The 25,235-nt window shown below is 46.0% G+C and overlaps 1 protein-coding gene across 1 annotated transcript in view; it reads left to right on the top strand.

Moving 5' to 3' along the window:
* The first annotated feature begins 4,613 nt into the window (after nt 1-4,613).
* The window catches only part of LOC144159823 (carnitine O-acetyltransferase-like), a 53,633-nt gene continuing 33,011 nt past the window's right edge, over nt 4,614-25,235 (top strand). The window contains exons 1-4 of the mRNA XM_077691500.1: nt 4,614-4,763; nt 7,626-7,712; nt 16,530-16,648; nt 23,006-23,059. Coding sequence (XP_077547626.1) covers nt 4,614-4,763; nt 7,626-7,712; nt 16,530-16,648; nt 23,006-23,059 — 410 coding nt within the window. The remainder of the gene's footprint in view (nt 4,764-7,625; nt 7,713-16,529; nt 16,649-23,005; nt 23,060-25,235) is intronic.

The raw sequence follows: 25,235 nt of genomic DNA, 5'->3' as shown, positions 1-25,235 counted from the left end.
TTTAAAATACAAAACTAAAACTAGAAAAAAGCAAGGAAAAAAAAAACATATTTTTACCATGACATACATGCCGTCTCCAACAGATTAGACCCCATCAAAAAATGCAAATTCTTTGCCCAACAACGATAGTGAAGCGACACTAAACATCACCTGCGTGCACAATTCTCGTGCCTCTATCATTTCCTGTGTGAGGGAGTGAGCATCCTAGTGAGCGTCCTAGTGAGCACGTTAGTTTAAAAAAAAAATGGTAAAAGTTGTTATCTTCTGGGTGAACTTTTACGCATTTGCAGTGAAAGTGTTATTTGATACTTGAACACTGCAAAAACTTTTGTTAATTGGCATAAATGTGAGTTGCACTGGAGCCACGCCAATCTTGTGGTGAAATGTTCCTTGAAGCAGGTTATCTTCCAGTTTCAGTTCTTAGATGGCCAACAAGTGCGGGAGCATATGTCCACTCACATTCAGTGTGCAACACTGAATGGTTTCCAATTTGTTGTATTGTTTCTAAATTCTTAGTGAGAAAAATGTAAAGCAGTCCCAAACTTTCACAAAATATTTGAAGTTGCCGACAATGCAGCTGGGAAGCTTACAAAATAAGGAAGTAAAACACATTAAAAACATCAAGGTTTAGTTTGGGGTTTCAGAAACCTTAGAATTGACTCAAAAGCAATCCAACTTTTGGGTTAACGTGGTTTCAACGTGCATTCACAATGTTCTATACCTAACAGATCGGCTAAACTCTTCTGTCAGTTCGGAGCAGCTCTTCATATAGCGTGAGTTTGTGTTAACATTCTGTTTTGTGAATTTTTTTAATGTCCATGTTGTATATGTGACCTGGCAGTGACTACAATGCAAACGAGACAGGTTTAATAACCTTAGTGCAGCTAGGATGGCCCAATTGTTGGGGTGCGAGATGGTTTGCAGGTGCACCAGTGCCTGCAGGAACAATGAACATCTTAAAGAAATTTTGGTGGTAGGGTAAAATTATATTGCGTGGCCCAAATTCTAGCTGTAATACTCACCACTGTAAAACAAATTTTACATGCTTAAAGAACATCCTGGCCTGCCTAAGGTGTAAGGCTTCTCACAAGTTTCTTGGTTGTAAAAACCTTGAGGATTGCAAATAAACTTGTAGGCTTAAAAAAGAACTCAATAAGAGCAGCTGAGCCATCTACTTGAGAATTTATGAGTTTGTAAGGCTTGTTTTGCTATAGTGCCCAAGGAATTCCGTTCAGCAAGTATCTAGGTGAAATGGTACGTTATTGTGTCATACATATAGCTATTTGTGCACATGTTGCTTCCTCGTTTCTATCTACACACATAACATAGCCTATAGTAATGTGCGGTGGTGATCAATAACAGAAATTACTGGAAGAAAAAAAAACTGCGGTAGGTTCTCCTGTCATAGGAATCAGTAAAACACGAAAGTGATCAAATGTGCAGCGAAATCTGCAGCTGAGCATAATTTGCGGTCGGCGGATGTCTTGTGGGTGTGCTTGGCAAGCGACGTGCTGCTGGTGGGTCGCTTCGGCAAAGGTGTACAGGCGTTAATTTTTGTGACGGATATGACGTCAGAGAAATCTTGGGGTATCGCGGCATAAAACACTTTCGTGTTAAAATATAAAACCCAGAAACGAACAACCCTAAGTATAATGTGCTCTTTAGTACTAAAGGTTGCTTCCCCGCAAGAAGACCTTGTGTGCAGGGGTGCAGCTTTACAGGCCGCTTGCTTCGTTGTACTGGCCTCACTTCCGTGACGGATATGACGTCAGCGAAATCTTCGTGTATCCGGGAATAAAACACTTTCGTGTTAAAAAACGCTGTAGCCCCTTTGTTCATACAAGGAGGTAATGCAAAATCATTTTTTCTTCGTTCTCCAAAGAATGGAAGTTTTTCTCTTGATCAACATACTGCATCACAAAAAATCGGTGCCAGCATGCAAATCTAGAGATTGGGAGTACAGACTGTTGAGCTCTATCCTGCTCCTGATATATAAACTGAGAGGAAGAGAAACGAAACATTCTTGCTCTTCCTTTTTCAAGGAACCACATACACGCCAAATTAGCAAATAACATTTCATGGGTAGCCTAATAAATGATGATGCATTAGCACTGCAGAAATAAATTCCCAAACAGCTAATCACGATTACGTCTGATATCCCCCGTGAAAATGGAAAGAGAATTTCTAGCAAGAAATCATATTTCTGACTAGATTATTATATTCTAGCTGGAATCGACAGCTTCTAACTAGAAAAATTCTTCGTCTAGCTAGAGACGGTTATTTCCAGCTTGCGGGTTTTTTTTTTCTAGCTGGACTGACAAATGCTAACTGGAAGTAAATCTCAATCCAGCTAGAAATGAACTAGAAACTCAATTTCTAGCTAGAATATCTCTAGCTAGAATATCTCTAGCTAGAGGAAATTTCTGGTTCAATACTCCTGCTAGAAGAAAACATATTTTCACCTGGGATATTTGTGAAGTCTGCCTAAATTACTGAGGTCTTTTCTGGTCATTTTCTGGTTGTTAATTGTGAGGGTACAAGAAAATATTATTATCTGCTTGATACACGCAAACTCCACATGATAGAGTTTATTGCTCTTTGCGCGCGATGTTTGGGTATATTTTTTAGAGATGGTGGGGCTGAGTGCAAATTTCTTAAATTGTTATCAATACTACAAATTACTTTATAAAACCTACAGTAGAATGACAACATTTGGGTCCTATTATACGTTTTTGTCTAGTATTGCAGAATAAAATGTCAAACAGTGTATTCTGTGTACATTTTCAGTAATTTATGTGCCTGCCTTTTTGTATTCTCATAGGTGATATTTTGTAGGAGTGTGCAAATATTCAAAACTTTCAAATATGTAAGCAAATAACATGATTTTCTGCTTGGCTTCCAATCGAATAGCAATATTCTAAAATTTCGAAAAATTATTCGAGGTATTTTAAAGTTCGAAATTGCTTGCGTATGGGGACAGTTTTTTTTTTCAATGAACTCGGGTACATGCAATTGTTCCTTGTTGAAAATGAAAAATACCCACTCTAGAACACGCTGAGACTATTCTCGGCAACGAGTTAGAACTAGTTGGGAACCGGATGTATCGCACTTTGAGCGCTCACGATCGACCGCCTCAAACACGATGCACCGCTGTTCTCGACTAGCGGCGACGGGCTTTTCCCGCACTGCTCCGGTAACGTGCGGCAAAACGGCAAGATGAAGGTGCTTTTGGGGAGCGCCTCTTCGCGATCGCTGCGCCGCCTGCCGCCGCTTCTCCGCGGCACTTACGGGAGGAGCGCTGCGTGGCTGATAGGGGCTCATGCAGTGTTTTGGTTCTCTTTCACTTCTTTTTGCCTTTCCGAGTCATAAACGACTTGTTATGGTGATGTTTGTAAGCAAATAGTACGTTTAAGGCATTTCAAAAAAACTGCTGCGTCTTGGTAGAGTACGTGGTTGAAGGCCAACAAGAGCTGCACGGTGACGCAGTTCTGCGCGCTTTTAGGCCGCTCTTACGGGCGTCGGCGGCGGCAGCAGCATGTCACCACTTTCACCTCCGAATAGGTCAGGCACAAGTCGCTTCGTTTGTCGCCTCGTTTACACCTGATACTGGCACAGCGAACGGTTGGTTTCGTTTTGCAGCGCGGACAACGAATGCGGCTTTGTTTCGAATATACAGTTCAACCTCAATATACAGTTCAACATCGTACGACCACCTTGTATAACCGATCTCGCACCGAGCCAAAATCATTGCGCATTTTTTAAACCACCCCAGATGTGCCCGAACCTCCCAAACCCACCTCCAGGCAGTGGGGGGCTTCCCTGGCCAGCTCAGACGCGGATACCCAGTTCAACCTGGTGACCCGAGCGAGGACAGCCAAGCCAAGGAATCAGGGGTGCCTTGCACGGGGCGGGACCCACAACATCAGCCTCTGCTCGATTAATAATTAAGTCTCTCTCTTACACTATCGTAACCGGACGGAAATTCACGACTCAGCGACGTAGTGAACGTTTTTTTTTTTTTTTGTTTCGTACTAAATCCATGGAGACAGATCCATCGTTCCAGTCACTAAATAAAGCCGATGGTCGGTTTCGGGTTAGTTGGTCGGTCCATTCATTCGTCGCTGATGCTTTTTCGGTCACTCGGTTCGTTCGCAATGGCGGGATTTCCCTCCAACGCATTTTGCTTCAAATTTTTTCACGTTGAACTGACGTCAGGGACCACGCGAGGCCCTGCCGGCCCGCGCCAATGCGGGGCGCAGTGACGGCGTCGATCGAAGGAGCTCTCATCAAAACCGTAAACTCGTTTCCAAGCAGTCGCTCTTTCCTGTCGTCGCTTCCCTAAGAATGTTCATTCACGCGAGCCCAGCGCAACTTCTTCTTTGCGACACCAGTTGGGAAAAGGACGACGAAGAAGTCGCCTCAGGCGGCGTGGTGACGGCGGCGTGGTGGCGTGGTGCGTGGTGCACCACGCAGGCGGCGTGGTGCGCGTTGTCCTGCTGTCCCGCGGCTTGGGCAGGCGGGGCGACGGGGAGTGCGCGCAGCTCGCCCACTAGCGTCATCGTGGCGGTGACGTGCCGCAAGGGTCCGGCCTGTTACACTGGCCCTGTGCAACCATGGCGGTGCCGGCTGCCAAGGGCATCATGCTGTCCCGGCAGACGGAGCTACCCAAGCTGCCCGTGCCCCATCTCAATGAGACATTGGACCGACTATGGCTCTCGTTGGAGCCCATCCTCAGCGATAAGGAACGAGAGGCCTCCCGCAAGGTGCGCCTTCTTAGGCTACGCGCACTGCATACGCGTAGCCGAGTGCATGCGCACACAGGACCTGCGGGTCCACGTGGGCCGCAGCGGGCCGCCTGACGAGTACAATGACGCGTGGGCGTCGCTTCCGCACTGCTGCCCACCGAGACACAGCGAGGGAGCTTCGAGGCTGCACCCGCTAAAAAATAATGCGGCAAAAATGTTCCCATATGGTTAGCCCATATGGTTAGCCCATAGGGCTAGCCCGTCCATCAGCACCCAAGCCATCGGCCCCGCGCATCGTCAGCTCTTAGCAAATGACGAGAACGAAAGTATGGTACAATTAGGCCTCGAACTGCCGGACGCTGGCTTCAATGGCAGTGATTGGCACACAGGCACGCATTAGAGGATATTAGAGGAAGGCTTTAGGTACACACCCGTAATTTCAGCTCCTCCACCTCCCCCCCCCCCCCCCCTATTCCCCCATTCCGTGTATGAACGGCGTAACGGTCTGCAGCGGTGGACTCTTCCAAGCTTCAAAACATATTCGCTCGTTCCAGAAAAAAAAAAAAAAATGCTCGCAAGTCCACTTCTCCCGCCGCATATATCTCGGGATATGTGTGGCTGTCCTTTTGTCATTTCATTATCGAGGTATATAGCGTCTGCAAGTGCGACCTCCACGCAGGTGCGCTTGGGGAGTCCACAAATATAGTACAAATTCAAACTGGCCAATGACGCAGCAAGCCACGTGCGGCTGTAATTCCCCTTTTTATCGGGGCTAATGCTGTTCATCTCGAATGTCAGTGATTACTTAAATGTGGCATTTCCAAATTCACTCCCCATCTAAAAAGTAGGTCGCACTTTGAAGCAGTTCAGAGGTTAGTTCGACCGAAGAGTTGTCGAAGAGTCGTTGAATTAACAACGCTCCCGCTTCACCCACTTATTCTACACTCTTAAGACAGGACATTTGAAATAGGGGTGCCAAGGCGGACGGGCTAGGGGCCGGGCAAAGCAACTTGTAGGTTATGTTAGCCCTTTAAACGCTGTAGCATTAGCGGAATTCCTCGGGGCACTTAAGCGAATTTACGTGCTTCGAAGACGAAAGCCTGGTGATACTGATCACCAGGCTTTGCGGGGAAAGCACGGTGGTAATGCAGGCTCCTACCCTGCCGACTCGATTTCAAATCCCGCACGAACTGAAATGGGCTACTTGAACGGGAAAATTTTGGTCTGTCTGTCTGTCTGTCTGTCTGTCTGTTTCTCGATTCAGCCAGCCGGCTAAAGTGAAACAGATGCTGCGCAATAGTCTTATATACCCACAGCCAAATATAAACGTCTAAGTCCGGTGGCAATGTCCATACTTATCAACATTGTTGAACAAGAACAAAACGTTACGCAAATATGATGCAGAAAATCAATACACAGGGGATATTTGCAGTGTTCCTTTATGGGTGCTTGATTTTTGCGATAGCAATTGAAATACTATGTCCACTGCAGGAAAAAAAATTCCCTGTGTCGCCTGCCGTCACCCGCGCCCCTGTAACATCTGGCGGCATTTTAAGAAATCAAACGGCAACAGTTACGAAAGGTTCCACTAGATAGGTTCCACGTTCCGCTTGGAACGCACGTGAAGTAAGGAAATGTGGTTCTATAACTGTTGAAGTAGGGCGCCTCGATTCACGCGCGTCTCCGCCGTACGGCAGCGCTGGCATAGAGGCACCCGGCCTGAAGCAGTAGAACGCGGTAAGTTTAAATTGGCGAGCAAACCTCTAGCGTGTTTATCTTGGAAGGAGTGCGCGACGGGAGAGGAACAGCATGAGAGGTGAGCGGGGAAGCGAAGGGAGCGTCTACTTGGCAAATGTCTCGTCTTTCGTCCACATTTGCAACGAAAGGAGCAGATACGCGGCCAATTTTTTATTTACTCTTTTCTGCGGCGTGCTATTTTCTGCACCGTACAACAACAACGACAACGATGGCTTTTCTCACAATAAGGCATTTAATCTTTCGCCGTAAGATTAGGGTTGCCTTCTGCACGGCTTTTGACCGGCCCGACCGGTTTTTTAAACAGCGACCCAGTTGCCGGTCCGTACCTAAAACCGTCCGCCATTGGCCGGTTTTTTGGCCATTGTGCCTCGCTTTTTTTGCATTTTATAAGCGTCAATTCAGCAACTAGTACTACGATGGTATATATGTGTCGACAAGTTATGCGAGGACTTGCGAGCAGAGAAAATACGCGGGCGAGTGCGCTGGGGGACTACGTTGAGGCACAACAAGGGAAGATAAGAGCTTTTATTGGACAAGGTATGTTCGGTTACTTTCAGTGCAGCACATTCAGAGCAATAACCAAAATTTCAAGTCACCTGCAGCACACACTTTCTGTTGAATTCTCTCTAGGAAAACGCTACAATAATTGAAATTGCATCTCAAAAAACGGCGTCTTTTTGTCAACAAAAAATCAAAATTCAATTGTCGGTAATCTGCATGGTCGTTGGCAGGATTTTGCCTTGAAGGCGCCAAACCCGTTGCATTGCGAGGGAAAGGGAGAGTGCGGGGGGAAGGGGACAATTGTTCTGGTGTGGTGGCTTGGGGAGGAGGAGGGGGAGGGGGCAAGCGCTTCCTTTGCCCCACCCGACGCCCATGGTAATTGGCAGCCATTATTTCATGACAGGCAGAGTTGGTGGTGTCGTACTGGTATACACCCCTATTTAAACCTTGTTTCTATGAGTTACGGCTGAATATTGAACTAATAAAAAAGATGACCCGTTTTAAAGGAAGTTGGCCCACCTAAAAGAAAAAGATTGCTCTATGGGCTCCTGGATGGTCTGTGCGATCCCATTTCTCTCTCTCCTTCTCTCCAATATTTTCTTATTTGTCTTTTTATTCCAGGCGATCGACAAATTTGGGGAAAGAGGAGGCGAAGGCGAGTACCTGCACAGGATGCTCACGTACAGATCCAAGCGCTTGGACAACTGGGTGCGTCTGCGCTCGTGCTTAGTCTTCTACAAGCCATGCAGGCCGTCGCGAGAAACGTGATTTTGTGCTGCAGCGTCTGCTTTGCCCTCACTTTGTTCTGTGCGTCTTGAAGGAACAAAAGGTGTGGATAATTAGCAGAAAAGCGTAGAGATGTTACGAATACTCCGTCAAAAGCATTGTAGCTTAAAAGTGACTTTAATGCCGGCTACCATGTGGTTCTCTGCGAGAGCCTTGCAGTAGCAAAAAACAATAGGCGCACTCTGTAAGAACGCAAAAATATTTTTACAACCCCCCCCCCCTTCTTTTTGAGGAAGGCAGGCTGTGTGACTGGCGCAGAATATTTTCAACCAGCGGAAAAGTTACAAATTAGGCTTAACTCGAACATCAAAGAAAAATAATTGTGGAGATGCTTTGCTGCATTTCACAAATCAATCCAAATATTAGAAACTGAACTAATGAAACTGCCAAGCAGTTTTTAAGCGGAAACAATAGCTGTGAATTATATTTCTACCTTAGGAAGTACAAAACTTTATAAAACGATTGCAGATAGTAGATGAATATAAAATGGGTTAAAAACCCACTAAATACAAATGCATCAGTTCAAAACCAACAAAAAACCTCGCTCTTTCAGAAACATACAAAATTTACCTGTACAAAACACAGGAAGAAGCAAATGACAACGAAACTGCTGATGAATTGTCTAGACAAGGAAGTAACGACAGCAAAAGATTAGGTAGCCATAATAAACAGGTTTGTAAAATAGCAGTTGAAAAACAATTAGTATTACTAAAAAACAACACAAAAGAGAACTCAGGCACAAAGGTCTCGTACCTCTCAGTCGGTTAAATGTCGAGCTCATTTCCAATATTTTCCCATTGAACTACTACACAACTAAAGCAATGAGCGCACATGGAAGATTATAATTAACCTGCAAAACCGTTCAGAGTTATTGACAACGAAACTGGCTTGTGCGGGCAAACTGCTGATTCATTTGAACACTATTTAGCAGTTAGCACAACTAGACTAAAACTTTTAAAAATCTACCAAGAAAAATTGCTAGCTTCAAAACAAAAAAAATGCGAAAATTGTTGAAACAATTGAAATTTTCTAAATCCATAGTCGAAGTGGTTGACGAAGAAATTTATGAAGGGAATTTCTTCAACGAACTGGAATTGTATTAAACGTTTCCCATTGTTAGAGAAAACAAAAAAAATTATTATATGACGTTTTTAAAATAATTACCCGAAGCAATATAACAAATACTCATAAAAATTCAACTAGGCTGAACTCCCTTTCGTAAGTTGCAAATAAATAAATAAATAAATAAATAAATAAATAAATAAATAAATAAATAAATAAATAAATAAATAAATAAATAAATAAATAAATAAATAAATATGACACCAAGTGAGGTGAATGTTAATACGACACACTACCCATTGTAATACTATAATTTTGGAAACAAAAAGTTTATATAATATGCATAATTAAGTACGACGGGTCACAACGCTCAAAAACTCCTCTCAACAAGAAGTCTGCAGAAATTTAGACAATTGTCTACTAATGTGTAGCATTCTTATGCCGCTGGTCTAGTGTGTGAGTTCTTTACAGACAGATTCGGCTATGAGTAGCCAAAGACGTTATATTATAGCCATTATATTATAGCCACAGCCATAGCCATATTATAGCCATTAAACGCTTTTACCTCGCCAATTATGTGTTTTTACGCAGATGCAAGGCGTACGGAGGGGTTAATACGTTTTCGCTCTTTTTTATTCGTATTGCCGACGTTCTTTACCTGCCATTTTTTGTTTATTCTTCGTTTTTTGGAGGACTGGTATAAGATGCGTATCTTTGATTTCGTCAGTTTATTTTCGCGAATTTTTTTTTCTATTTTTCTTATTTTTTGGTTTATCGAAATTCTGTTCGACCACTTACTTACATTCACGCTATTATAACTATTACATGTGTTGCTTCCGCCAGCTATGCATTTTTGCGCGAATGCAGGGCGTTACACGGTCCTGACTGGAGGGGGGGGGGGGGGGGTCGTTACTCGGCAATGAATGCTACGCATTAAAAAATGCTTAAATGTAGCTTTTACTTTGGTCGACATTTTTCACAATTGCGTCAACCCCGATGTACTTTAGTGGTGCGGACATCGAAACGTCTTTTTTTTTTCTTTCTCTCGTTTTTACTTGTTGGTGTTTATTTATCGTGGGCCCAGAATAAAACAAGTATATTCTAGTACCATGAAGAAGTCCACTCGTTACGAACCCTGGTTTATAAAGCATAAGTTCCACGTGACTTTAAGGTGTGGTACTGTATGTCGCAATTTATGGAGCTTTCAGGCGGCCTTGTTTGCGCTGCTAGAGAAGGGCCTCGAGTGTGTGCTCGCGCGCATGCGTCTCGCTCCTCATTAACGCCAAAAGCCAAGATCACTCTCAAGCAGCCGGAAAGGGTTTACCCATGCATACTTCACATTTGAATGCGTAGCGAATAGAACAAGCGGCGTATTCGTTAGCAAAAAAAAAAAAAAAACAGTCTTAAATGGTGTTTCACGCTCCAAAGCTAAACCTAGTCTGTGAGGCACGCTGTACTGAAGGAATACGGATTAACTTAAACCGCAGGGGGCCTCTAGGGCGTTTCTGTCTTTCAGAATTTGACCACGACGTGACCATCTCGACCGTGACGCACTCGGCTCAGTTGCAGCGACGCCTCAGCCTCGATTGTAGTGTCGGTCCCCCTTAAAGCACGTGCCCAGCCACGCCGGTGACGCAGTAAGGGCGCGCATACTCACGAGGGGCTTGTGGGGCCACATGGTGGATATTTGAGCGTGGGTCGTACGAACGCTACATAGGTGCGCTCTTAAGTCTGTGTTACAAGTAACAGCCTGTGAAGACGCATTAGCGCTTTTGAAAGTCAGGTTTCAGGAATGCTACCCCTGGCGGTGGCGTCATCACCGAGAGCAGCATGCTGAGAAGAATGCTCATGGCCACGTTAGATAAAGTGTATTGGGATGTATAGACTGCTTATCACCATCGGCAGGCGCGCATGCGTGTTTTGCTCCTTTCATTTACTGCCGGTGCAGCTACACGGCGCTCCTATGTGGTTCGGCCACAACTCCCGTGTTTCAATTGTTTCTGGCGGCACCTGTACATCTACAAACAAAGATGACGTCCTCCACGCCACGCAAAAGTAGCTCTTCACCGCAGTACTACTAGTAGTGAGGCTGTGCACCCTTTACAGGGATGTCACCAATGTATAAGTATACATTCGTGACATCCCTGTGTGCGCGACGCCCAAGCTGCAGTACTGCAGCTGGGGCGTCGCGCACGACGACAAATAAATGATTCTTTAAACAAATATACAGATATAGAGAGGGTGATTGATTATGAGGTTTAACGCACCTACGCTACACAGTGGATGAGGCGCGCCGTAGTGGAGGGCTCCAAATTAATTTTGACCCTCTGGTAATCTTTAACGTGTGCCGAAATCTCGAGCACACGGGCGTTTTTGCTTTTCGCCTCCACAGATATAGAGAGGTATATTTGTCTGAAGAGGTATAGTATCTGAAGAGACTGAAAAGAAAAGAAAAACTGTGAACTTTGATCACTCATGGTCCAGCGAAGCTGACAACTCCTTCGTCGGCAGTTATTGTTATTGGCAAATCCCCTTGAGTTGGGTATGGGAGTACTAGCGCGTGGGTTATACAAATCGGCACTGCCGCTCGCGAAAGCTTTCGTGACCATCGTTAGTATGTGGAGCCCCTAACTTCTACCTCTTATGGCGGCCGCTGTCATCGAGTGGGTATATGCGGATTGTGGAGAGATTTTTGATCACCAAAGCGACACTAACAGTTTCGCTGTAAGAAAGCCGCCACACGCAGTGTGAAGACTCACTTACTCCCCACAAAGCAGAAATGTTGGGCAAACAAAACCACCACGAGCACATTAAAAGAAATGCGTAACTGCAGAGTTTAAGTCCACAAAAAAGTTGCGTTGAAGCACCCTTACTCGATTCCAGAATTCTAATAATTTGCGTTATAGACGCATTAGTGAACAGAAGAAACTCGTGTAAAAAGGCCCGCATATTCAAGTGATTGATAGTGCATTGTACAATGGTTAAACACACAAACTTATCAGGTCAACGGCTCGAAAAAAAATTAGTCAACTCTGTTAACTTTCTTTAGGAGGTGTATGTCTTCTAATCAGGGTATTCAACTGAAAAACATACCGGTTCATGGGGCTTCATTTTTTTCCGGTTATGTTGCGGTTCGACTATATTATTTAGCACAACTGTTCGCGAACCTGTTTTGTAAGAATACATTGAAAACAACTGGGCAAAACTACAGGTGCCCCTAAGCTTCTTCTTCTTATGATGTGAAAATGCACCAGTTTCACTTTTCGATCAGTTATGTCCCCTAGTTTTCCTACCTTCTCATATTCACCATTTATTTTTTTTTGCGTCCTATTCTTCCTCTCTCCGTTACCATGCTAAGAGCCTTGGCCAATCGCCCTCGTTAGACTTATATTCAGGCAGTTAAGTAACATTAAGCTAACCACATGCTAAAAACGTCAGCCACTCAACGCCAAGCTGCGGGCACCTTTTGATGATGTTAGACTTTAAAAGGGGAAACAATGTTTAGTTCGTTAAAAGGACTGCTTTCTCCCAATAACAATGGTACCAATGTTATCGCAAGCTTCGAAAAAATAACGGAGCTATTAAAGAAAACACGTAAATCAGTGTCGACTTTCTATCCACTTTCCGGGGACTTTTCTGTTTCGTCACAGAATCTTGTTTGTGAAATTGGCGGTCGACGAACTAACCCATCGCTAAGACACATGACTGGGCGTCTGCAGTGGGGCCTCTAGTTCCGTTTTATCGCATCACTTGAATGCTAACGTGCAATTAGCATGCTGAAATTTATTTTTAATGATGGCCCAGATGACGTCAATTCTGCCGATAACACGTCACTGTAGCGCGAAATTTGAAAGTTTTTCAATACTGCTTGCGTTTTTTAGGTTCAATTTTAGTGGCTGGAATGGAGCTGAGTGAGGCTCTGAAGCCTAGTTTCTTCGAAAATAACGGTTTTATTTTCTCTTCATGGCCCCTTGAAAGCGTGACGCCAGGGCTAACGCCGGGCCGTCGCGTAACCCTCCCCCCTCCCTTTCTTTGTGGCAGCAGTTCGGCGGATTATATTTATACCTTCAGCCACATACTGCAGTCGAGCAAATGGGAATGTTAGACCGGAGCATGCTTCATCATACCATTTTTTCTTCAGCCACTTGACGCGTCGCAGCCAACAGGGACGTCAGGCCCGCACATACCCGCGTTCGCAAGAGTGTCCTACTTGGCGAGTGGCAAACCAGAGACGAGGGAGGGAACTTGGGACATGTTGTGCGGGACGATGGCCCTAGTCGTAGGCAGTATTCAGGCGAGTTTGAGAGTCTTTGGAGCTCGCACGTGGGATCTGTCACGATAATCCGATTCCGGCAAATGAATCTCTGGCGGGTTCCGCAATCAATCCTGTCGTAGAAGGCACTAACATATCCAATGGCAGTGTTGGTTCCCTCCATACAAGACGTATGAAGGTGAACAAGCCGCGACATCATGCCATTACGAGTTGTAAGAGAAGGTCACACAGGGTAACGAAACGTCACAATCACGTTGTTCAGGTGATACGTATATCAGGGACATGTTAGTGAGAATACGACTGAGGCGTTCAGTCAGCCTACTGATTTTTGAATGGTATGCTGTTGTAGGCTTGTGTTGAGTGGCGCAGGAAGGCAGAATGTTATCTATTACTCGGAAGCGGAACTACCTATTTCGAACCTTGAAGATGTGGCAGGGTGCACCAAGGAGGAGAATGACGCATGAAGAAGGAAACCTGCAACGTCGGTGTAGCACTGCAAGTGGAAAGCGCCCTAGAAAGGGCTTATCGGGTGGCGTAATCTGTGACGACGGCGACCCACTTTTTGCCAGGCCAAGATATAAGAAAATCATCGAGCAAATCAAGGCCGACGCGGTAAATTGGCTTGACCGGGATGTCAACGGGCTAAGGTACACCAGCTGACACCACGGCAGGGGTTTTGGGTCGTTGGCAGAGGTTACATGAGGTTGCGTAGCTCTTAACAGAGCGGTACACATTTGGCCAGAAATTCCGATGCTGGACGCGATCGCAGCTACGCCCAAGTGGCCACGTTAGGCTCATTGTGAACACTTCGAAGGTCGAAGATGCCTACCGCACACAGCACCGTCCTTTACGGCGTAGAGGCGAAGCGCAGCTTCAGGGGGGAAGAACTGGGACGATCAATTATTCGCCGCAAGGAGTCGTCGTTCCACTGTTGCTCGTGGCCGTCTTACGCACAGAGTGGAGGAGAGCGGAAATGGAACAAAGGCAGTCGTGGATCTCGCTTGCATTGGGGAAGACAGGAGCCAACTAAATGGCTTGACCAGCAGGCGGCATTCCGGTGCAGTCTCCGAAAAAAAGTCGTACTCCAGGCGTGAAGCGCAACTGCCAGGTCTCCTTGTGGGGTCTTTCAAAGACGTAAGCCGGCAGCATTTTTTCAGTGATTCGTGAACACTGAAAGAAGAAAAGTCCATGCTTCACTCTAATAGATAGCTCCTCTTGGATGTGGATAGAAGACCACTTGCATAATTAGGCGATCGCCCAATCGCGACCATCCTGGGCCGCGAGCGAAATACGCAACTCGTGCACGTATGCAGTTTTTTCTCCTCCATGGCAGTTTCAGCAGGTATGTTCATATGTCCGAAAACTCACGCGCACAAACAAGCAAATGCCATCAGTTGATGGCACTATACACGAGTGCATAGCCATCAGCGCAAAGTAAAATGCAGCACCGAGTGCTTGCGGTATCTCGTCACGGGTTTAGACCCGCGTGTGCGACCAAAAGCTCAACACGGTGGACCAACGCAAGCGCATATTGCTTTGCAGCCATTCATATTTCTAAAATCATGTGACCACAGGAAAGTGTTTAACTTGCACTGAGAACGAAAGCGTCCAGAAAATATTTTAGAGTATCCGGGATTGCTTGAGATATTGCATGATGTTAAAACCTTAAACTTTACGGATGTAGGCCACCACGCAGACGTACAAACAAGGCCGTTGGTCGATTTTGTACTGGACGAGTGGCAAGAACGGGAAAAATATGCTACCAGATACCAATCAATGCAAGGCTTAATCAAGCTTTATATACCAGAAGGTTGGCACACAATTTTCTGTCGTTTGTTGAGTTCTCACGCATAGTAAGGCCAGAAAAATTGTATAAGTCGCTCAGCAAGTTACGGCAGAGCGGATAAAAATTTCAGTGGTGAATGATGTCACGTTCTTAAAGCTGGCTGAGCCCGAACTTTTGCGATGTTAAAGGCCAACTGCACCGAAATTGCACCTCATCCAATTATATTTTGAACATAAAGTACGTATCACCAAATGATCTGGGACATGACTGGTAGTACCGTGAAGTGTCTCGTTAAAAAGTTAAAATCGTTAAAAATAGTCCCGTAGCAGACGGCGCTGCACCTGCCGGCAGACCTCGCAAATAGCCATGGAGCGGAAGTGACATTCCGGCCGGCCGAGTGTTTGGTCCGCCAGTCGCAGCTGGAGAAGCGGTCATGCCCAGCTAGGCGCGGTGCTCCGCCGCCCCCGCGCACGAAAAGGTTGCTCGCAGGCTTTCTTGCCACGCTGCTGGCTGACCGGCCGCGCGCAGGTGGGCTGCAACGTCACTTCAGCCTTGCCGCAGTGGCCGCGCTCTTCTCAACTTCACATCCAAAATCTCGGGTTTTCGCTCACCTATTTCCGTGTGAGCGCGCATAGCAGTGGTGATATTTTGTATCTTGTAGCCTTTCAAGAAGAACATACGGAAATGAAATTTTCAAGAGGATGAAATTTTCATTGCATTTGGCATTTGTCTAAAGCTGGGCTTTCCTGGTGTGGTTTCCTAATGCTTCCTAGCAGTGCTACTCATTAGGCGGTGGTGCAACCGTGGTCCGCGTTCAGCGGCCGGCGGCGAGGCCATGGTCAAACATTTGTGGTTCTTCAGAGCCTCGCCAGGTCATGCTGTATAGGCACGGAACGAGGTACTTCCCTAAAAATATGAGATCTCGCGCGTGTTGCAAGACGTGTCCGAAAGATGGCATTGGCCTTGTGGGTGACATTGTCGGCTTTCCCATAGTTGCTACGGGGCACACAGTACCAAGGAAATATATTTAATGAACAGAGTCTGGCCATTCTCACCAGGTGTTGTAGACCAAGTCGGTCGTGTAAATCAATCAATCAATCAATCAATCAATCAATCAATCAATCAATCAATCAATCAATCAATCAATCAATCAATCAATCAATCAATCAATCAATCAATCAATCAATCAATCAATCAATCAATCGAAGCATTTATAATTCATTATTAATAATCACTTCTCAATGCGGAAGCACTAGGAGGTTCGGCCACAATGAATCTGTGCGCGTTTTCTAATGCCTACCAGCAGAGTGTTAGATATCCACAGAGCAGCAGACACACGCAGAGGTTTATTCGACAATGCTTTATAATCAGTAATGTATGCTGCTTTTTGACGATATTACGTCTCCAGACGTCTCCAGGGATCTCCAGACGTGACGCGAGTAGTATCGAGTGATTTGGTTTCGAAAGGAGTAGTATGTGAAAATAGCCTATCACAACGCGAACTACGACGCTCAGCAATTCATTCGGTCTGCAGTTTTTGGGCTGTGAAAGCTCCGTGTGTGGGACGCCAGATCGCCCCATGTGATCGACCAATCATTGATCGACTGCTTACTCGCAGCTGGATCAGTGGTGGTTGGAGTCGGCGTACTTGGACTGCCGGATGCCGTTACCGGTGCACTCCAGCCCAGCGGCTCTGTTTCCAAGGCAGAAGTTCAACTCAGAAGAAGAATGCCTACTGTGGGTCCAACCTCAGCTCTGTCTTGCTCCTTGGCTGTCACGATGTGCGCGTTACTGCCGTGTTGAACTCGGTGCGACATCGCGAGAAGCGGGGTGGCGTGGCGCAACAGTTAAATGAGCAGAAAAACTCAGTTCGCACACGCACACACACAAAAAGAAAGGACTCAATCTACCCACCTGGTGTTTCAGCCGAGTTTGCCATAAAAATTTGAAGCAAGAAGTAATCTGAGTGGCCCCATTATAGACAAGAATCCGAAGCGCCAAGCATATTGGCGGCCTTCCCTCGCTTTAAATCCCTGGGACGCTCAGAAGACTTTGTGCGCATGGCAGAGTGGGTGCTAAGAGGGATAAGCTTGCTTTTGAATATGTATTGCGGGAGGGTCAGGGGCGAGGTTCACATCAGCCCGCTCGGAATTGACGATCTGATCAGGAACAGTATCCAGATAATATCTCTCCCCAGCATGCCAGACCTACCTGCTGCTGCACTGAAAAACCCGCTGGGAGGTCCCCACAAATACATACGCACTGAAAAATGAGTTTAGCGCGCTGCCTATAGTATTGCGGGCCTCATGACAGCAGTATTCTTTTTTACCGCAGAGAACGTTGCCCCCCAAACCTGCGAAATTTCATGCTCGTATTTCACGCTTTCTTTCGTTGCCCGCCGTAATAATTCAGTGGCTAAGATGTTGGGCTGCTGAGCCAAAGGACGAGGGTTTAATCCTGGCCGCGGCGGCCGTTTTGTGATGGAGGAGAAAAACTAAAACGCCCGTGCGTCGAGATTTCAACGATTCTCAGGTGGCAGGATAAAATCCGGCGTTCTCCCCTACGGCACGCCAGGTGTAGCGTCGGGACGTAAAATCCCGAAAATTTTAACTTTTTTTGTTGCACCATGTTGAAACGGTAATAAACGCATCCAGCCCCCGACAGACTGAACGGACAGATGCATATTCGGAATGTTGGATAGTTGACATGTTTTTCTCCCATTTAACGTGAAGAAGAATGCTATAGCTATCACTAATCTACATCGGACGGTTGGCAGGCCTCTCGTGCTGCATCGCATGCTTCGAAATAAATAAATAAATCAACGGAGGTGCGATCCCACACAATGAACTCAGGGACGGCGTTATAGAAAATATTTTAAAGTTCTTCCGCTTACTTTTATGTCTTCTCGACTTGTAGATAGTCTTAATTGATGTAATTAACATATTAACTCAATATTATTTGCTAATTGCGTTTCTGTAAACTGATTACGGGTCATTGTTTTGAAAAGGAGAAATGTAGCCCATATCGAATGCTGTGTGAAATTTTTTTTGCGTGGCGTGCTTCGAGGGGGGACTTAATGGAACAACTCGCTCTATATGACTAGTGTGACTGTTTTATGTTAGTCCTTCGTCCGTTAACGCTGTTTTCCCGTAATGTTAGAAGACTCCAAAGACAGGCTAGCATTTCCAGCTTTTGGTGCACGAACGCCTACGTGTCGATACTTCGGCACGCGTTAAATATCGCAAGGTTTTGTGCATTATTCTCATGTTCCCCAATGAAGTACGCCTCACAAGACAGGTGCAGCCTCGACGTGTAAAGCCTCAATTGGAACATTGCTTCATTTTTCAAGCGTAACACCAGACTAAAGAAACTTGAAATTTGAAGCCGGCAATGCCAATACCCCCTCGTTAAGAGGCTTTTTTTTTTTTTTCACTTTCTCTTTACGCTCTTGACAGTGTTAGGACCACGAGCATGACGTTTCAATGCGCGAGCATCTCTCACGCACTACTTGGCTAATTTCGCGAGATCCGTGTCGTCTGAGTCTGTCCGAAAAATTCCCCTTGGTCCTCCGTAAGCAAAAAGTGAAGCCTGAATCTGCCGGCAAAAATTCCATTGGCTGCGAAGGGAGGTGTTCGTGGGCCTAGCGTCCTCATTGGCTGTGAATGCGGACATGCGCCGGCTTGACGTTCCGATTGTTTGAGAACGTGGGTATGTGTTGGCCCGATCCCCCCACTGGCTGCGACGTGTCATATGGCTGAAGGAAACGGGTGGGTCTAAAAATGTCGAAATATAACCACCATAACAAGTGGCGCATAAAAGGGGGAGGGGCGAAGTTAGGCCTAACGCCACGCTTTGAGCTCTAACGTCGTCAATCGGTGCCCGCATCACGACGTACAGTAATTATGCCGTTACCTGGCACGTCGTTAGGCTCAACGGTGGGGTCACCTGACGTTAAGCTTGAATACAGCAGAACCTCGTTGGTTTTTTTTTTTTTTTTTTTTTGACCGGTGAAAAGGAAGGAAGTGAAGACGTTATCTGGCTAAGAGTGAGAATAGGAAGCAACCCCAAATGGAAGCGATCTTGCTTTGTCCCCGTTTGACCCCATTCGAGGTTAGAATTGCCATGTCGGCCTTCAGAAGTAACAAGGGGAGAGGAATTCTGATGTGGTGCCGAGGGCCGCATAATACTTCCCCGCGTGCGCCCCGCGGGCCGCAGGTTGACACCCCTGATGTACATGGTTGCTCAGTACTTTGAAAGAGAAAAAAAAATGCCGTCAAACAGCTATGAAACACGTGAACAGGAGTTTGGTGATAGGCGCCAGTCGGAACAGCGCTTTAAGAAACTTTATTCGCCATTTTTCGGCACTAAGTAGTATCTTAAGGTTGGCACGCAATATCTACGCGTCCGATAAGTCCTCGTTCAAAGCGACACTCCAAAACAATTGCACAATTCGCCCATCAATCCGCTCCTTCGCTCGCCGATGCGCCCCGGCCCATTGAAGGCCACGGCGAGAAACGCTTCCGAAAAGGCCAGCAATCCCGAGTGAAGCCACGTCGCTCAACATGGCTGCGCCCAGGCCCCCGCTTTGTAAACCGCGTACAGCCGCGTTACCAAGTGACTCCGGCAAGCCCAGCACTGCGGGAAAGCCGCCACGGTGACCTAGGCGGCCCGACCGCCGCTCGGCGCCTGCTAATTGCGCCGCGCGCGCTGAGGCTAGGCCCGCACGCACGTCAGCACGTTTTTTGTTCACGGTAAAACGTATCATACGGTCGTAGTTGAATAAAATTTCGAGCGTACTTGCCGGGAAATCGTGTTAATTAGGAACGTAGGAACAGGAAAAAAAAATCACCGTAACGCCATGGGGTATTTTTAGTGTTCACAATTGAGAGCATAGTAACTGGGAAATCGTATGAACCGGGAACTTATAAACGAGGTTCTACTGTATTGGCGGTGAGCGCGACCACGGGCAGTGCTGCGAAGCGCGTCTCCGTGACGTCGGCTTAGGGATTCTCGCATTTGTCCTCAGCATCACGCGGGCTCTCTCTCTCTCTCTCTCTCTCTCTGATGTTTCTTTGCGCTCGGGTGAATTTTGATATTTACCCGCACCAGATTTTGCGTGTGCGTAACTTTTTATCATAATAAAACACCTAAAATCGCAGAAAAATTCATAGCGCATGCGGACGAGGACAAGAAAAGAGAACAGAGACACCACGGAGCGCTACTTTCAACTCAACTGAGTTGAAGCGCTACTTTCCGAGGTATTTTCGAAGCGCTACTTTCAAGCGGTACTTTCGGAGCGCTACTTTCAACTCAGTTGAAAGTAGCGCTCCGTGGTGTCTCTGTCCTCTTTTCTTGTCGTCGTCCGCATGCGCTGTGAATTTTTCTGCAATGCGACACGAACTCGCCCAGGAATCCATACTCGTGCATTTAAAATCGCATACAATAGTTTAAATGTAATTTAAAATACGGTTTTTGTAGCCGCTCCGGAAGAAACTGCCGGCTTCGCCCTATTCCCTGCGAAGCCGGTCCTGTGCGGAGCGCGAAGAGTCGGAGCTAAGCGCCGGATTCTGTATTCAGCAATCTTTCGAACAAAGGGAACAGCCAGCTGCTAATAACAGGAAACAACGAAAATGCGAGACCAAAACAAATTTCCCGCCATCGGGGCTGTCGGCTTTGGAAGAAGGCATAACAATACCCAGTAATCGTATGTAAGGTAAAACAGTTTTTGGAGCCATGCCGAACGCTCGAAAGTATTGTACCACATCACTGTACGTTGTCATGGCATGAAAGTATGCTGACATGTGCTATGGGTCGCAAAACATCTGCGTTGAGTTCCAAATAACCTACTGCGTGTATAGGCGCGTGCTGGTTTTATACCAAGCTTCTAAGCAGTATGGAGGCTTATTGAGCAAGACTAGTCACGTGCACGGTAAAAATACAGTAACACTATGTTTGTTCAGACCTGGAGCGATATTTCGGTACATTTACCACAGCCATATCTTCCCAATATTCTGATATGCGTTTAGTAAAACTGCACTCAAGAGGAGGAAGAGGAGAAAACTTTATCGAGCTGATTAGTGGGCGGGGTCCTCTGTCCAGGACAAGAGAGTAAGAATAATTTTCTTCAATTCATAGAACGTCATCCAGAGTAGGCCAGGATTTTTTCTTTACGCCTGAAAGTGTTGGAAAACAATAAAGAGCTGTTTGGACATATTCATCGGTTTTGATTCTTGTTATACCGGAAACCGGCACGTATGCTACTTATTGCGTTCGTTAAAACGAATATCAAGCCTTCACACCGTAATCATGTCATAGCTGTTCGGGTTTAGTGACTCTCAACCCTTCATTATGATAACGTATGATCCTTCATTATGATAACGATGGTTACGATAGAAATTTGGAGCACAAAAGCCGCCTTCGAGTACTCCGGACAGCGTTGTCTGCGCCGTTTCGCGGTGGCGTAGCACAAACCTTCTCATTGTATTTGCACGTGAATAATAAACAACGCACGCTGCAGATATGCAACTCCTTGCACGCAGCCATAACGAAAGACAGTTTGTGAAGTAGGTACTGTATGCCTTACAGCCTGAAGAAAATATCCACACGAACTTTGTGAGCCCTCTAAACATCCCCAAACGATGCAGAAAAATTAGTGTGTTGGGCACAGAAAAAAGCATTAACCCGATGTAAATCAACAATGCCGAAAGAAATAGAAGACAGCTGTTATATTTCCTGCTGTGCGATGCGCGTGTAGGGGTTCGCTGCTTGGCGCGTAGCATTAGAACGTTGAGTCTTCATTACAGCATCTCAAAAATACTTTACAGAAGCCTGCGTATTTCCAATACTTATCGAGGAGCTCTGAGCACTGGACTTTGCAAATAAGTTAGAAAGGACGAGTTACGATCTTCTGACCGATGCTCTAAAGAAAGTTGTGCTCTCTCTCCTCGTGTGCTGCAAACTTGTGCGGGGTACAGCTTTACATTATTCAGTGGTGTCAGAAGCTGGCAAAACAACTGAATTACTGGAAATACGCTTTTTTAATGCCCTAAGGCATCAAAGCGGGCGATTTCTATTACAGGTACTGCTGCCCCTCCCAAGCGGAGTGTAGCAGACGACAGCGGCGCGTGTCCCTAAGCTGACGTCAGAGCCGGGGGGCGTCCGAGGCTCTTAGTCACGGTAACGGAGAGAGGAGGAAGGAAAGACGCAAATAAAAAAGGGTGAAGGATGATGAAACGGTAGAAAAACTCGTGGACATAACTGAGCGAGAAGTGATGCTTACGGATTTTCACATCATAAGACATAGCTTAGGTGCCCCCGATGTTCTTGGATGCCATGTTCTTCCGCGCCCTCGATTTCGGCGAACCAGAAACGCACCTTCGGAGTACTGGTGGGATGTTTGTTGCTTTCATGCCCCAAGATTTGGTTATTGAGCTGTTGTTTGACAACCTGCATTCCGCACCGAGTATTGGGGGCGAGAAAACATCAATCGCGCATGTAACGCCATGTAACGTGATAGGATGCGTGTTTCCTTACGAGGATATGTTGTGATGTGTCGCTGTCAGGCTGCACTTATTCTAGGCCACTCAATGTCACTCAATGTCAGGCGTTTGTCTAAAGGGACCTTTAGCCAAATGAAGTTTTTTTAAAACTCAGACCGGGTCTTTTATAGCTCTCGCAAAGCGACGGGAGGTAACTTCGTTCCTTAAAAACTAACAAATCAAGCAGAAACATTCGTGTGATTTCACGCTCATTTTTTATTAGATAATGGAGAGTTCAAATCGCGAGCAAGACTGTGGCTTATTCTAGCTGCAAACGCTATATTAACAGCAGTTATATATCGAATGGGGAACGAAAAAAAGGGCGTATTTTAGACCGAGGGCAACACGCTAGCTTAAAGGAACACTTAAAGGATGTTTTTGGCGAGCGTAGTATAGTTGCGTGCTGGGCGCAGATAAAGTCCGTAGGAGCGACTGTGGTGAAGCAAAACACACAACAGCTATAGATAACGACCATGTGTCAGAATGTAATGGCGCAACATTCTGTAATTCCCACGGGCGTTTACTAATTGATCTTTTCTCTCCTGTGCGTGAGTAGATTCGCTGCCAAGATGACGGCCGCCGTCCTGGAGTTCAAGGATTTAATCGACAGGTACGGAAAAAGCTTATATGTCCTAAAACTGTTACGAATCGACTGTGTGTGCGGGCGTTGACATGGTGCGCGGGCTTCGACAGCGCACAGCGCGACAGCGCCCCTAGATGCTTTCCCGCATAGCATTAATGCTGGGAGAAGGAAGACACTCAGCGATCATGCGACTTCGAAAATACGGCGCGGACAGAGCCCTCTCCAGCAGCCGCTGTCGGGGGCGGCAGCTGATTCATCGCCTTTCAGGCTATGAAAGAGTGCTTTTATTTGTGTCTGACTCTGGCGTCCCTCGGATTCCTCATTTCCCTCCCTTTCTCCGGCATAGCATACACCTGTTTCTGTTAACGCATCGCGGGACCTGTGGAGTGTACTTTTCGTACACTCGGTTCCGGGCGCAATGCGCTGGAAGGCTGTGGACCGTTGTGACTCCTGGTTATAGAAAGGGGCTTTGTAACAATGTAACAATACGTACAAATTCATGTTGCAATCACAAAGGCATCCCTCGCCTACCGAAAGCGACATGCATGGTACACAGAAACTTTCAAGTCCCTTACAACAACCAGCGAAGGTACTTTCATCTCGAAAATAAGCCAAAGTGTGCCCGGAAATATATAGAAGATTCCAGGAATAACCAGGAAAACAATAATATTCATTTGATTTGATTTTTAGTAAAAAAAAGGACGCGTATCAGCTTGCTTCGCTGAAAATATCGCCGAAAAGTGATAGTCGCCTGCCTCTCCTGCCCCGTAACACCCTATTTTTACTTCCCCTGCCACACTTCACGCTCTTCCCCTTCTCTCTCGCTCCTCTTATAACAAACTCGATAGTGATTTGCTCAATTCAATTTTCCCGATTTCGCGCTGCTCGCGCGCAATCGGTTGGTACATTTTTTACTGCTACGTTTGGAACGCCTCAAGGGCGAGCTCGAGTTATTTTTTTAGATGCGACTGCATCTCATTTACTCGCCTTGTCCCTCCATACGACGTTGTCCGTCCACACTCCTCTCCCTACACTATAAAAAAAATAATAGTTAGCGGCGCCCGGTTTCGATCCCACGACCCTGTGGGCGGAACGCGAGGTACACGGTGCTCTTCCCACTGCGCCACAAAACCGAGACAGAATCAAATGCTACGAACGCGCCTTATATCCTTGACTCATTCAAACTACGTCAAGAAGCTACTGATACAACGCATGATGGGGCAATGATTAACACTTGCAATAAAAGAAAAGAAGCTCCCACTTACAGCAACAATGATGGAGTAAAGGTCGTTGCGATAGCGAAGCCCCAAGCATACCACTTAGAGAGATTGACCAAGATTGGCCAATAAAACATAATAATAATCATAAAACATAATAATCATACGCGTTCCCGACACGTTTCACGCGAATTCAGAATCAATCCAACGGAAACACCAAGTGAACCCCACGATGCGTCGCATCTACACAGGGTTCCCCTCGCGGGGAGGTGGGCGCAATTTTTAGTTTTTGGTTTTATCTCGCCTCCCTTGCGACACCATTCTCAACGTGTCTTTTTTGCTTTTTGCTTTTTTATTTACTATCCCGAAAAACCAAGTTGACGCTTATTTTTAAATAAAAGGCCACTGCTGTAGTGCCGGTCATGTGCTTCTGTTTTGCCGCGAATGTGTTTCTGTTCTGGAGCAATGCTGGCATGTCTGAAGCATGCCACCAGTTTAGTAGTTTGGAAAAGTTTTGCCTGTAGTTCTTGTCCAAGCATATTTTCAACTTTCGTCCGGGAGGCTGAATTCACGTACGTACATACATACATACATACATACATACATACATACATACATACATACATACATACATGTATTCATACATACATACATACATACATACATACATACATACATACATACATGTATCCATCCATCCATCCATCCATCCATCCATCCATCCATCCATCCATCCATCCATCCATCCATCCATCCATCCATACATACATACATACATACATACATACATACATACATACATACACAGACGGACGGACGGAGCAAAATTTTTGCGTTTAGGTAGCCCAAGCCAGATTGTTGTCTTCAAAATGGCAAAATTTGACATCAATTTGCAGTTCCTGTTAATGAGAAAGCGCTGTGTTCAGTATTCGACGACAAAGCGTCGAATAAGCGTGTGGAGAGATTCGAAAAATCTTAGTTCATAG

Source organism: Haemaphysalis longicornis, unplaced genomic scaffold (genome assembly GCF_048455015.1).
Source record: "Haemaphysalis longicornis isolate Haplotype H1 unplaced genomic scaffold, Haemaphysalis longicornis Haplotype H1 scaffold_1, whole genome shotgun sequence".
NCBI classification, from domain to species: domain Eukaryota; kingdom Metazoa; phylum Arthropoda; class Arachnida; order Ixodida; family Ixodidae; genus Haemaphysalis; species Haemaphysalis longicornis.
Note: the sequence above shows the minus strand (reverse complement) of the source record. Positions and strands in the feature narration are given on the sequence as shown.